The sequence below is a fragment of the Raphanus sativus genome, chromosome 1, assembly GCF_000801105.2.
Source record: "Raphanus sativus cultivar WK10039 chromosome 1, ASM80110v3, whole genome shotgun sequence".
NCBI classification, from domain to species: Eukaryota; Viridiplantae; Streptophyta; class Magnoliopsida; order Brassicales; family Brassicaceae; genus Raphanus; species Raphanus sativus.
The window spans coordinates 9,303,905-9,318,475 of NC_079511.1; the positions used below are offsets into that span (position 1 = coordinate 9,303,905).

Sequence of the window (14,571 nt, forward strand, 5' to 3'; positions counted from 1 at the left end):
CACCTACCTCTGTTCTGCGCTTTTCAAACTTTTAGCCCGTTTGGGTATTATTCGTTGGGTAAAACACTTCTCTGGTTTTTATCCCCCAGGTTCTTTCCCCGACCTCGTCGGAGGGACCGCCGGCGCCGACCGTTCTCACCGTAGAACCCTGCCGTTTCCGTTTCTCTGAACCGATGGAACCTCCCCTCAGCTGGTCTATCTTGTTTGGAAGCGGCGATAAGCTGAAAGCTTTTCCTCTTATTTGAGGCTTCCGTTTTTTCTCTGTTCCAAGGTTTTCCTCTTCTTTGAGGCTGCTCTTTTTGAGTCTTCTCTACAGCGTCTTCCCAATATCTTCAGTACTACCTCTCCGTCCACTTGCTACCGGTTGTAGTTTGCCGTTTTTTAACCGGATAGTTCTACTCTGCTACTGACCTCTCTCAACATGGCTCACCGTTACTCGAGGTATGAGAAAGGAAAATGGAAGGATGAAAGTTTCCCACCATGCAAGCCCCTTGTTAGGGTCCCTGAATCTGACGTCTCCGATCTCATTGAACAGAACAGGTTTACTCTGATAGGGCGTGTGACTAACCCAGCTATCCAGAAAACAAAAGCTCTGGTCGCTTTCTTTCTACAACAGTGGAATGTTGTTGGCAGGATCACTGGAAGAGATCTTGGACCCTCACTGTTTCAGTTCTCTTTCAAGTCTGAACAGGATCTACAAGCTATTCTCTCTAAAGCTCCCTTCCACTACAAGAGGTGGATGCTTATTTTACAGAAATGGGAGCCTATAATCTCAGACTCCTTCCCTGCTCTAATCCCCTTTTGGATTAATGTGCATGGGATTCTCTTACACTACTGGAAGGATGATACTATCAAGGCTATTGGCACCCCTCTCGGCCCCATTGTAAGACAGGAAGCTACGAAAGCTAGACTCCGTGTAATGGTGAATGGTCTAAAGCCTTTGATCATGAAATGGACCTCCAACTTCCCTCACGCGAGGTGATAGAGGTGGAGCTAGAGTATGAGAAGCTTGACAAGCATTGTTTTCTCTGTAAATCTCTCTCCCATGAAGATGAAGCTTGCCCTTATCGCCCTACTATGCGAACTCAAGGTAATGAGCGACGTGATTTGGGAATCTCTCAGCACAATACTCTCGTAAGGATTGATGAAAGCCGTCGGCGACAAGATGAGAGGAAGTACGCCCGTAATCAGAATGTACTTCACCAGGGTGATGCTCGATGGACTAACATGAGAATAAACACCCAGAGGTCCAACTCCTCCTTATCTAGGGAGATCTCCTCATACAAAGGGCAGGGTCAGAGCACTAGCTTTGAAGAAAACAGAAGACTCTATAATGATAGGAGGATAGCTCGCCAGACCTCCCCTCCGTTGAGGTCTCCTCCTCGTCGAGAATGGCATGAAAAATCATCTATGTACCGTAATGCACACGGTTCACAGGACAGAACGCACGGTTCACAGGACAGAACTCCCCCTCAGCTAGCTCGACCTATTGTATCTCGCTCATCTCCTGTGATAGCAGTATCGTCTTCGCAATCTCAACAATCACCAGCTGTTGCTCCCCACTCAGGATCACAAAGGCCTAGCGCCGTCTCTCGTCTGTCAGATTCCCGCTCTGGTGGAAAACAGCTGAGTGAAGAAAGAGTCCCTGCCAAGGAACGTTTATCAGTGAATACTTCGAGGACAAGTCAAGCTGGAGTCTTGGACTCTGCGCCTGCAAAAAATCAACAACCACTCTCTAGCAGTAGGGGAGAAGCGCTGCTACCAGTGGAGCTCTACACTAGTCCCCACACCACTACGCCCTCTGTTTTTAACTCCAACAGACTTGGACCATGTGAGCGATCTCCTATTAGGACTCTTAGCGAGGATCGCGTTCACGTATCCCTTCGGCTCGGACCTTTGCTTCCAGAGAGTGAGGAAGATAGTGTTGATGCTGCTGCTCTTCAACTGAGAGAGACCCGAGCTGCCAAAGCTGCAGGAAAAGAATTGCTACCTCTTCTCAGGGACAAAAGAGGACCGGTTACAGTCCAAATCAGGACGCTCCTCCGAAAAGGCGTCGTACAACAACGAAAGCTAAACCCTCACCCCGTAGGAAACTCATGATGGATGCGATCATAGGAGGTGGAGGAAACAAGAGGAGCCGGAAGACTTCATCAACAGCACCAGCCATCAAAATTATCCCGAAAACAGCAAGGAAGGAGAAGGATTTTCATCCTCTCCAAAATTCTCTTCCTTAGCGTGTGTGAGCTGGAATTGTCAAGGCATTGGGGGAACCTTGACAAACCAGCGTATTCAGGAGTTCCGCAGGAAGATCTCGCCGGCTCTCCTGTTCCTTATGGAAACTAAGCACCAAGACGAAGACCTGTTCAGACTCTTCCGGAACACGGAACTGACAAACCACTTCACTGTCCCCCCCCATTGGGCTGGCGGGGGGTCTTTCTCTCTCCTGGAAGGATGATCTCAAGGTTGATATCTTATACTCCTCTCCCAACATTATTGATACCAGGATCGAGGCCTTTGGCACCTTTAGCTTTGTTTCTTTCATTTACGGAGCTCCAAACCCGGCGAACCGACCGGCCTTTTGGAAGAAACTTACTGAATTGGGTGCAGACCGAGATGAGGCTTGGCTCCTCACCGGTGATCTTAATGATCTCCTTGACAACTCGGAGAAAGTTGGTGGACCAGTTCGTTGGGAAGGATCCTTCCTATCTTTTAGGAGTTTCGTTTCCCAAATGGGCATTTGGGACCTGCAACATTCCGGAAATCACTTGTCTTGGAGAGGAACCCGTTATACCCATTTTATCCAATCTCGATTGGACCGGGCGATGGCTAATTGTTCCTGGTTTGAACGGTTTCCAGCAGGAAGGTCGGAATATCTTCGCTTTGAAGGCTCTGACCACCGTCCCGTTGTTGTTCACTTTGATGTCGCTATTAAGAAGAAAAGGGCTTGTTTCGTTTTGATAGACTACTTAAAGAGAAACCAGAAGTCCGAGAATTGGTGAAAACTCATTGGCATCAAGACCGACTTGCTTCAATTGTCTCCAAACTGGGAACCATTAGACGCAAATTTATCAAGTGGACTCGGGATCAAAACCTGAACAGCAATGAAAAGATTCGGAAAACACAACAGGCATTGGAAGCGGCTCTCTCCAGCCTGACTCCGGACACTGCTCTTATTGGGACTCTCACCGCTGAGCTGGAGGCAGCTTATAAAGAGGAAGAAAGTTATTGGCGCCAAAGAAGCCAGATTTTATGGCTTCAATGCGGCGACCGTAACACGGGCTATTTTCATGCTACTACTCGGGGCCGACGAGCGTTGAACAAGTTCTCGGTTTTGGAAAATCAGGATGGCAGGGCAGTGTATCGGGAAGGAGACATTGTACAAGTGATCACTGAGTACTATTCCCGCATCTTCACGGCACAAATGTCTGACTCCTCTCTGGTGGTTCATGACGGGATCTCCCCGCTAGTAACCATGCAGATGAATGAGACATTAATAGCCTTTCCAAGTGCTATTGAAATCAAAGAAGCACTATTCTCGATTAACCCCGACAAGGCACCGAGACCCGACGGGTTCTCAGCGAGCTTCTATCAATCCTTTTGGGATATTTTGGGCGATGATGTTGTGTCTGATATTCAGACTTTCTTCTCCTCCAACACATTGGACCTGCGCCTAAATGAGACCCATGTAAGGCTTATCCCGAAGGTTACATGTCCGAAAAAGGTGGCCGACTATCGTCCCATTGCTCTCTGCTCCACGCACTACAAGATTATAGCGAAGTTACTGACTCGAAGGCTACAACCTCTTCTCCCAGACCTGATATCGGACCATCAGTCGGCGTTTGTTAAAGGGAGAGCCATCTCGGATAATGTTTTGATTACGCATGAGATTCTACATTATCTTCAGCATTCAGAGGCTCGAGTCATATGCAGTATGGCTATTAAGACCGATATGAGCAAGGCATACGATCGCATAGAGTGGGGTTTCTTGCGTAATGTGCTTGCGAGGTTTGGTTTCCACGAGGTGTGGATAAACTGGATCATGACATGTGTGACATCGGTGTCTTATTCATATTTGATTAATGGCGCAGCTCAAGGAATGGTCGCTCCATCTCGAGGGATCAGACAAGGCGACCCGCTCTCCCCGTACCTCTTTATACTCTGCACCGACGTTCTCTCTAGCCTTTGTAAGAAAGCCCAAGTACGGGGGGATGTAATAGGAGTAAAGGTATCTCGTAATGGATCTGCGATTAATCACCTCTTATTTGCGGATGATACTATGTTCTTTAGCAGAACAGATCCTAGGAGTTGTGCTGCTCTCATCACCATTCTCAAGAAATATGAGGAAGCTTCGGGCCAGTTCATAATTTGGACAAATCGGCGATCACCTTCTCTGCTAAGACTCCGGGAGAAGCTAAACGACGTATCAGGGAGCAGCTTCGGATTCTAAATGAAGGCGGCCTTGGCAAATATTTGGGACTTCCGGAACATTTTGGCCGGAGGAAACGAGATATTTTTGCATCTCTGGTAGACCGTATTAGGCAGCGCTCTCACAGTTGGACATCCAGATTCCTGTCCGGTGCCGGGAAGTTAATTCTGTTGAAGTCTGTGTTAGCTGCCATGCCCACATACTCTATGACTTGCTTCAAACTCCCGCTCTCACTGTGTAAACATATTCAGTCGGTGCTCACAAGGTTCTGGTGGGACGCCTCTCCGGGAGTAAGAAAGATGTGTTGGGTATCATGGGAGAAATTGGCAAAACCAAAGAATGCGGGAGGCTTGGGTTTTAGAGAAATTGTCCAGTTTAATGATGCCTTGTTGGCTAAGCAATCGTGGAGGATTTTAAAAAATCCGAACTCCTTGCTGGCGAGGATCCTCTTAGCGAAGTATTGCGTCCACTCCCCCTTCCTGAAAGTACCAACCGCTGCAAGTGTTTCTCATGGATGGCGAGGCCTGCTAGTTGGGCGTGACCTTCTGAAGAAAGGGCTCGGTTGGTCTCTTGGGTCAGGCTCAGAGATTAAAGTTTGGAATGAGCCATGGTTGTCAACCTCGGAGCCTCTGGTACCAATGGGACCACCGACTCGCGAGACCTACAACTGGTGTGTGAATAAGCTAGTGCTTCCGGGCACTAATGATTGGGATGTAGCTGCTATACGGAGTATTCTCCCTCACTATGAAGCTACTATCCAGAAGTTAATTCCGAGTGCTTTAGGTGCTAGTGATGAATTGGTTTGGCTCCCTAATACCTCTGGTGTCTATTCTACTAAATCAGGCTATGCGATGGCAAAGCTATGTAACGGCTGCCCGGGAGATCTCCTCTTCAACTGGAAGAAGAACATATGGCAAGTGGAAACATCACCGAAGATCAGACACTTCATGTGGAAGGCAAATAATGAGGCTCTTCCTGTTGGCTCTGCATTAGTAAACAGAGGAATAGCGACCTGTTCAACCTGCAAACGCTGCGGAGCTTTTGAGACAGAGCTCCATGTCCTGTTGCAGTGCCCTTTTGCGGTGAGAGTTTGGGAGCTGGTTCCCTGTTTATTTAAGCCGGATGCTACCTGTATCTCCTCAGTGGCGGATCTCCTCCATCAGTGCAAAAGGATGATCTCTCTCCCCCCTCTCGAACTAGGAACCACGCCTTTATACCCTTGGGTTCTTTGGGTCCTTTGGACTAATCGAAACAAGTTGGTGTTTGAGAATAAGAGTTTCTCTGAGCAGGACTCTGTTCTTAAGTCTATTCAGGATTCCAGGGCGTGGAAGGCAGCTCAAATGCCGATCAGCAAGCCTCCTTTCCCACAGTGTGTGGGTGTTACCGTCCGATGTCCCTCTGTCACTAACTCATATACTTGGCATTGTTTTTCTGATGCAGCTTGGGACCCCTCTTCTGGGAACTGTGGAATGGACTGGCACCTTAATGATGCTACCAATACCACTGTTGAACAATCTTCTGCGAACCGCCTCTTTGTCCCTTCGGCTCTTGTGGCTGAAGCGCTGGCGGTAAAGGCTGCACTTGTTGCTGCAGCTTCATCACAGGTCAGGTGTCTCTTCATGTACTCTGATTCCAAGAATCTCATTGCGCTATTGAAGTCTCATGGGCAAGAGGTTGCTCTAAAAGGCGTGCTCCATGACATTGCCATGTTGGCTCAGTCCTTTATCTCTATCTCTTTTGTTTATGTCCCGCGTTTAGCAAACTCTCAAGCGGATTTACTAGCTAAATCAGCTCTGTTTTCATGTTCATCCTCTGCAACTTTGTAACTTGACTTTTGAAGTTTATTAGAAGTAATGTTTGATCAAAAAAAAAAAAGATTTACTTGTATTACAAAGTAGATGAACTATCCGTAAATATCGGTGAATATTCATAGATATCCATAATTTTTTTGGATAGTAAAAAAACCAGGTATTCATATTTTATCCAAAACAAAGCAAATCGCAAATCAGATATCCGTGAAATACGAAGCAAATTACAAATTACTAAAAATAAAATATTATTCGATCCGGGTCCAGCCCTATTTTGTATGTCTCCATTAATGTTGTTGCTTTTGTTAAGATGTATGCGTCGTTCTCTCGGTCATGCGACATCATGCACTTACGCCTTGGACTATGTATTTGAGAATTACATCTTGAGATTTTGTGGTTACTACTCTTTTCTTAGGCACATGAAGCTTCATGTCGACATGTTTCACATTATCTATGGAAGAATACTAGTAATCAAATTCCTATCTTCATGAAGAAATATTTGATTAGTATATAGCCTTCAACCTTCTTGCCCTTAAAAGCATTACGGTAAACACCATCGTGTACGAGTGATTAATCTTAACTCTTTCAAGGTCAAACTTGCATGTAGCCAAGTAATATTTTTGATATGCTGTTGTACGTATTATTTGAGAAAATATATATATATATATATATATATATATATATATATATATATATATATATATATATAGAATCACATTACGAAAAGTGAAAGATCCTCCTATTTCTCTTAGCATCAAAACACTGATTCTGATAATTAATCATATATTAAATGATTCTTGCAATTCCTGTAAACACCACAAGGAACGTAAGAATCTATAATATGTGTATTTTGGGCTTGTTAACTCATTCAAACATCCATCAACTTCGGTGTGAATGAGCGTATGTAAGCTAAATGATGACTCAATAAGCCACTTTCGTGCACGTTATACTTTTCAAATTATGTTTGCAATGTCGCATGGTTTAGACATACATATACTTGTTAATTAGTATTTATGTATAAGCTACTAACTAAATGCGACAGCGATACGACCACACCTCTGCAACGACTGATCAACAAAGCATTGTTTGAAGAATCCATGTTCACTTTATTTTGAAGTCATGTTATCGAGAGTTTGCAAACTAAGTATTTGTATTTTGCACTTCAGATTTAACCACGTCGATTATTTAAAAGTTTTGAACGTGAAGTCCATGAAAAGAAACGGCAAGAGATTTTTGGGGGTTTGGCCGAAGCTCGCGTTTTGTCATGTAGTACTTGTCGTTTTAGCATAAAAAGCTAAACACAAATACGACGAGACGTGTGAACGAAAGGCTGTGCGGTTCGTATGGTTCTAATACAAAAAGGAAAAGCTGGACGATGCTCGTGCCATTTGTTTATTGCGACTACACGATTCAATTTCTCGAAACACTTCAAAAATTAAACAAAAGTGGATATAAGTATCAAACACACGGAATACCAACAAATTCATTCAAAGACAAATCTCTCGATCTTAATTTTGTTATTTTGTTTGATCTTAAGCAGAATGTTGAATTTTGTTAGCAGTTATGTTTGGAAGCAACTGGTTTTGATCGATATGATTTAACTTATCCACCGTCAATTAAACTATTATAAACCAGCTAGGTTTAAACAAAATACATTAGAATCAATTTATTTATCTTTTTTCTAAAAGAATCAATTGGTTGATGTGGTGCATATATTGCTTAAAATATATATATATATATATATATATATATGAATAAATTCTGTTATTGTATAATTTATATTATTTTAAAAAATTACTCTAGATTTATATAAAGTGTTTTAAAAGAAATTCTTATAGGAGGAAATTTGTAAAAAGATGATTTTGACCGTGTGTGTTATATTATCATGATATTTAAGATAATTAATAAAAATACATATTCTACAGATATATATATATACTATTATTTTTAAAATATCTATTTTAATATATATACTTCTCATGATATTTAGGACATTGAATTAATGAATAAATATTAGCAATTGATATTAATAAATATCTACTGATAATATCATAATTATATTTATCTTAATTTAGTTTATGATTTTAATGACTAAAATTATATCCAAACTTTCTGATTCTTATTGGAAATATTGATCTAGATACATATTATTACAATATTAAAATTAAAGTTACAGGTAATTAAATATCATATAAAACTATCATAAATATAAATTATAGACTTATGATAAATATTTTATATATATATTTAATATTAAATAATCATATTCTTTAACTAAAATAAATTAATTTGTGTTTGTGACGAGCATCAAAATCACAAATGAATTTATGCTAATAATAAATCTATCGGTAAAATCACAAAAGTTATCAAAATAATATATCTAAAACTAAAATAGTAAATATTATCTAAATGCCAAAATGAAAATTAAACATAAATATTATAAAATATATGGAAGCATGAAAAATAGGATTAAACATTAAATAACACTAAAAATTTGACAAACAATAAATAAATATAAATATAATCTAAGAGAAAACATTGATTCTGTTTTGTAATTTATTATTTTGTGTTTTCTATCTCACTGTTTTAAAATATAAATTATAGAGAATATATATATATATATATATACATAATATGTGTAAGCTATTTTTATTTTGTTGATATTTTATAGGTTGTGATTGCTTATAATCATTTTAGTGCTACTGGAATTCTTTGTAATCTACAAATACAATAAGTGTTTAATTTCAAATCCAAGTTTTTTTTTGTCATCAACTTATACAAACTTAGACTGAATCGGTAAACTATGTTGGTAGCTCTGCATCCATATGCATGACAAAAAACGACTGTTTTCTGGCACTTCGTACTAGTTTATCCGCTTTCGAGTTCTGCATGCGTAGAATTTTCTAATTTTATTATTACAATATAAAAATTTATATTCCATATAAAACTTTTAAACAGAAGAACATAATTTAATACTTGATTATTGATATGAAGTATTGAAGTTTTATAATTTATAATATTAGTTTAATTGTTATCTAATTTAATAATTTATGTTTTTTTATAAAAAGGTAAAAATTTAAACTAATTTCTGAAGTATATATATATCCGCAAATGGTGCCGGATCATCAACTAGCATGTTAGTATAACTAAGATAAAGATTACAGAAAATAAATTTCAAGAAATAAAAAGAAAGAAAGACATTCACTATCCTCATTTTCTTATGAGAAGATAAGATTGTAATTGATGCCTATGGCCTATAAGATATGCATATAATTTGCATCCAGCCCATAAAGTTGTGTCGAGAGTTACCGGTTATATTTCTATTTTCGTTTGATTAAAGCGAGATACAAAAAGATGGTAGATAATTGTACAATCAAATGAAAAGTAGGGAACATTTGGGGTTAAATCACAGGCGTAATGATTTAAGAATAATAATCACCATCATTATCTCGTTATATAATTCTCACTTTACGGAGTATTTTTTCTCTTTGGTTTTTAAATGTATCTTGTGCTTGTAAATCTTTTGTTAGTTCACTTTTACTGTAAGTTTTTCTTTTACCAGTAGAGTACTATTTCCCGTGATAAAAATAATGATGTCTTTATTGTATCCCTTTATCAAAAGATAATTGCTTCTAACTCCCCTGTTAATTACCTGTCTTCCAATTTTATTCTTGAACTAATAAACCATGAGGACTGTGTAAGTCTGATCCAAACAAAAGATTAGTCTATGTGAATATTTTTATATAAAAGTTTAGTAATACAAACTCAAGAAAAGAAAAGTTATAGACTTGCACAAGTCAAAAACGGTTTTTAAATACAAACTTGTACCTTGTGGTATTCAGAGTTCAAACTCAAAACAATATTTGATTATATATTTCATTTTTAATCTTAGCATAGTTATGGAAAAGATTAATAAGCTAAAAACACTCCTCAAACTTTTCAAATTTTCTCCATTTCTTCAACACAGACACACACATAAAGTAAAACAGACAGAGACACTCACTGCACACTTCTCGAAGTACTTCTCTTTCTAGTATCTCTCTCTGTCTCTTTTATTTTCCTTCTCCCTAAGCTACATAGGCACCCTAAACCTCTCTTTTGACCTAGTGTTAGTGAGTGAGAGAGGGCCTGCAAAGATAAAAAGGGCATACATCATTGAAGCTCTTTACTTCTCTTTTTTTTGTTCCCAATCTCTCAGCCTAGGCTTCTCCCATTTCAAGCAAAAAAATAAAGAATGGTTTCATCTCAGCAACGTCTCTCTTTCTCAAACTCAATGCTGGTCTTCTTCTTCTGCTTCCTCTCTCTGTTCTGTCGTCCTTCTCTCTCCGCCTCATTTCTCGTTGATGGTGTCTCTGTCTGGAAAACTCCCGTTGTTCATGTCAGCGACTCTGTTGGTAAGTTTATTTACAAAACCAGTCCTTTTATTTCCTTTTTTTGGCTAAGTTTTCTCTTAAATTAACGGTTTTCCTGTTTTGCTTACCAGTTTTCAGACATAAGTACGGAAACGATCTATACATCTTCAGGACAAAAGATGCATTCAATGTCTGCGACTTTACTCAAGCCACTCTTCTTACAAAATCTAACTCCACCTCCTTCACGGTATATACGTCTCATCTCACATTCACATTTCTCTTATTTCTTTACAAGTTGTGAACTATATTTATGGGTGAATTGCTTGAAAGGGTGTGAATTTCGTCTGGGTTTTTCTGAAATTTCATAAAGTTTTGATCTTTCCTACAAGTTCCCCTTTTTTCTCCTCTGTTCTTGAGATCGACAAAAGAAACATCTTCCCCTGTTTTCCTCTGTTTTTATGTCTGAAACCCCTTTTCGTCATTAATTTGATAATTTTCAGTTAATTATTAAATAGAACTTGTAATCCGATGCTTTGTTCTGACAACAGAATTGAAAAAATTGATTAAAATAATAGTTTAAACACACACAAAAAGTCGTAAGTGCAAGGCTCAATGATAATGAAAGTTTAGAAGCATCTCGACTACTACTATTTTTTTTTTTTTTTTGGCAACCACTCGACTACTACTAAATTTCCTTTTTACCTTCTTAAAAGTTCAAAGTTTCATACTCTAAAAAAAAAGTTTCGAACTTTAACATTCATTTTAATAATCTTCGTTTTATACATTTTATTTGCTCAATTTCAGGATGATTTTCCTCATTTCAATGACAATCACACTTGAATGACTTCCTCTGTTTTATCTATCCGTCATTAGTTAACTGTATTACCAAATACTAAACTCGAACTTTGATTGTCTTTTCTGACAAAAAAAAAAGAATTGAAAAGTTGGTTAAACTAATGGTTTAATACACAAAAGTCATGTGCTCATGGCTCAATGGCAATCACACTAGTCGATAAGAAGCATTAAAACCTTCTTAAACTTTCTAAATTTTCAAACTAACATTTTCAACTTTCACTCTAACGCAGTGGTACCCATCAAGACCAGGCTCCTACTACTTTTCCTTCACAAACAACACATCTCTTCCCAAAACCTGCCAAGTCAGCCAGAAGCTCACAGTCCAAGTCATCCTCGCAGCCGCACCTTCACCGTCACAGCCACCAACACCAGCTATAGCTCCTGTTCCTGTCTCGGAAGGAGGAGTGGTCTCATCTTCTCCTTCTTACCCGTGGCCATTAGGTCCAAGAGAAGGTTCAGTTTTATCTCCAGGACCATCTCCTTCAGAGATTACTTCAGTGACGGTTCCCGGGAAAGACGGAGTTCCGTTTATCAATAGTAATCCAGCGGTTCCACTTCCCACCGGAGAAGTCGACTCTACTTCCATTAACCCTTTACCCACTTCCACAAACTCAGCACATCAGGTACACTCATTGCAACATCAACAGCAGACTAAAAAGATTTATTGCTTTATTGAAATGTTTGATGGTGTGTATGTGTTGTGTGTGTGCAGGTAATGATGACAGCAACGTTGAAGCTAGTTTTGTGCTGTGTAGCCATGTTTCTTCTGCTGTAGAGAGAGTATTAGTGGCTTTTTCAATGGATGAATGATTACGTTTTCTGATCTTATATGCTAATTACAATTTAACTTTGATCTCGTAATGATTCATTCATTCTCTCCCTTTTGCTTTTCTCTTATGGTTATTAGGATGTCTTTTATTTAGAATGTTAGGACGTTTATATTTTGTAATGTGCATTTTTTTTTATAAAGTAATGTGGTTTCTTTCTAATGTTTCAGTGGTCTCCACTAGCCACTCACTCAAAATTATGTTTCAGATTTCTTTTCAGAGTTTTTGGGCCCCACTAGAAAAATGTATAACCATATATATGTACTGTGTCCTTTTTTTTCCTTTGTTGATTTCAGAACATTGTGGAACCATTAGATATAAAATCATGTGAAGGTGTCTGTGAACAAGATTCTCTCAAGCTTTTGCCATAACGGAAAGAATGAAACGTTGAATTAGAGAAGTAGCCGTTATTTACCATGACTGTAAGAAGCCAATCAAGTCAAAAGAGAGAGAGAGAGAGGAAGAAAACAAATGAAATTAGCCGACCGTTGAGTAATGAGTATGCACTTGTGAGTGTGACTTGTGGGCTCTTCAAAGAGGAACCATAGCAATTCATGTGACTAATATAATGAAAGCTGGTTCTAAAAGAGTGTAATGACAAAAGTAATATAAAATTTTAACTTCTTATTTCATATTGCTTCAAGACAAAGAGAGAGAGGAGTGATCATTAACTCATTACAAGCAAACAATTGAACCAAAGATTAACTTCATGTGAGGATTTAGTTTAGTTTTTGTATTTTTATACATTTTCTTTACAGAATTCAATGATCCAACAGTGATAAGCGGGACAAACGAACATGCAATGGGTGAAGCCAGAAGCTGCAGCCAGAGCTTCAAACTCAACTCGTGACCTCTCTTTCCCACCAGAACATTGGGTGAACATTAACATGTCCATGTCAAAGGCAATGTTTGCATTGATGTCTCCATTCTCAGCGTCATCAGGTGTGACTAGTTCTATCACAACAACTTTACCGTTCTCCGGTAGTGACTTCCAACAATTTTTAAGAATCTTCACACAGTCTTCGTCGGTCCAATCATGAAGTATACGCTGTAAAACAAATTAAATCAACAAAGTAAATACATAATACTACGTACATATTTTCTTAAACTTACTTTCAAGATCATGGCATCTCCTTTTGGAACATCCACAAACATATCTCCGGCGACATGTTCCACCCCAGGGTAAGAAGGTGCTTGTGCCAAGGCACAAGTCAGATCAAAGTTGATACCCTTAATATTGGGATACTTAGAAGTAACAACACCGAGAGTGTTACCAACTCCACCTCCAACATCAACTAACACATTCACATCTTTGAAGCCTTGGTAAACTTCAAGAGCCTTCTTCACGACCGCGATGGTGAATCCGGTCTGGTTGAAGAGCCTGCTGAATCTCTCATCTGTACCCATGTAGTCGAAGAGTTTCATGCCACCATGTGCACGACCAAATGCATCTCCTCCTTCTAGCACCACATCTTTCAATTGTCCCCTGAGAATATAGCATATCAACAGCGTAAGAGTCATTGTGTTTATTTATTTTTTTGAAAAATTTTAATCGTTAAATAGAAAATTACCAAGTATTGAGGAAAACACTATCGAAATTGACAATGACTTGAGAAGCAAGGGATCCTATATCTTGAATGTTATCTTTCAAGAAGAACCTGCAAATTGGCTCAGCCTTGTAGACTCTCTCGCCCAGTCCGGCTTGAACCGTACCGCACTTAACCATGGAGTAACTAGCGAGTAGACGTAGCATCCGGTCTAGCAAAACCGGCGCTCCTGGATTACGAGGTGTTGTTGGTAGTCGACTTGATATCTCGGAAGGTGAGAGGAACACCGAGGCGGTGTAGAGAGTGTCAAAGACACCGAGCTCTAGGGCAGCTTTGAGAACCATCGGAAAGGCGGCAGCATTGGCTATTCTCACGGCCATCAGACCCAACTCGTTATCATCATCTATAACAATTTGGGTTTTGGTGTTAGAGCTTAATGTTTCTTCAATAAGGATTCCCATTATTTTTATAAGTTTCTTCTTTGTCACGGTTTCGTACGTGATCGCACTGACCAGAAGCGAGGATAGATAGAGGGGATGGTGTCTGTTTTTTCTTTGTAGTGTTGAAGATGATGATTTGATGGATCTTAGCGTCTCTCTTTTTTATAGCCAAGGCTTAGCCTCTCCTCTTTGTTATTTAATTTGAACTAATATTATTGTAATAATGTTGGCGTGCCGGTCCATTTGGCTGGCTAAATAGTATTCAAGAGCCACTTGTGGCGGCTGAAACAGTCAAATTAGGTTCGGATACCCATTC

At 39.4% G+C, this 14,571-nt stretch overlaps 2 protein-coding genes across 2 annotated transcripts; one reads left to right on the forward strand and one right to left on the reverse strand.

The window, feature by feature from the left end:
* The first annotated feature begins 10,224 nt into the window (after positions 1-10,224).
* On the forward strand, positions 10,225-12,430 carry LOC108838922 (early nodulin-like protein 15). Its single transcript, XM_018611784.2, has 4 exons — positions 10,225-10,628; positions 10,718-10,833; positions 11,672-12,064; positions 12,154-12,430. Exons 1-4 carry the CDS (start codon positions 10,469-10,471, stop codon positions 12,214-12,216), a joined length of 732 nt encoding a protein of 243 aa, XP_018467286.2. The 5' UTR covers positions 10,225-10,468; the 3' UTR covers positions 12,217-12,430.
* Positions 12,431-12,872: 442 nt separating this feature from the next.
* Positions 12,873-14,454, reverse strand: LOC108836406 (indole glucosinolate O-methyltransferase 4). The gene is made up of 3 exons (XM_018609567.2): positions 13,840-14,454; positions 13,382-13,754; positions 12,873-13,316 (listed from the first exon to the last, which is right to left on the reverse strand). Exons 1-3 carry the CDS (start codon positions 14,274-14,276, stop codon positions 13,008-13,010), a joined length of 1,119 nt encoding a protein of 372 aa, XP_018465069.1. The 5' UTR covers positions 14,277-14,454; the 3' UTR covers positions 12,873-13,007.
* Positions 14,455-14,571: the final 117 nt, after the last annotated feature.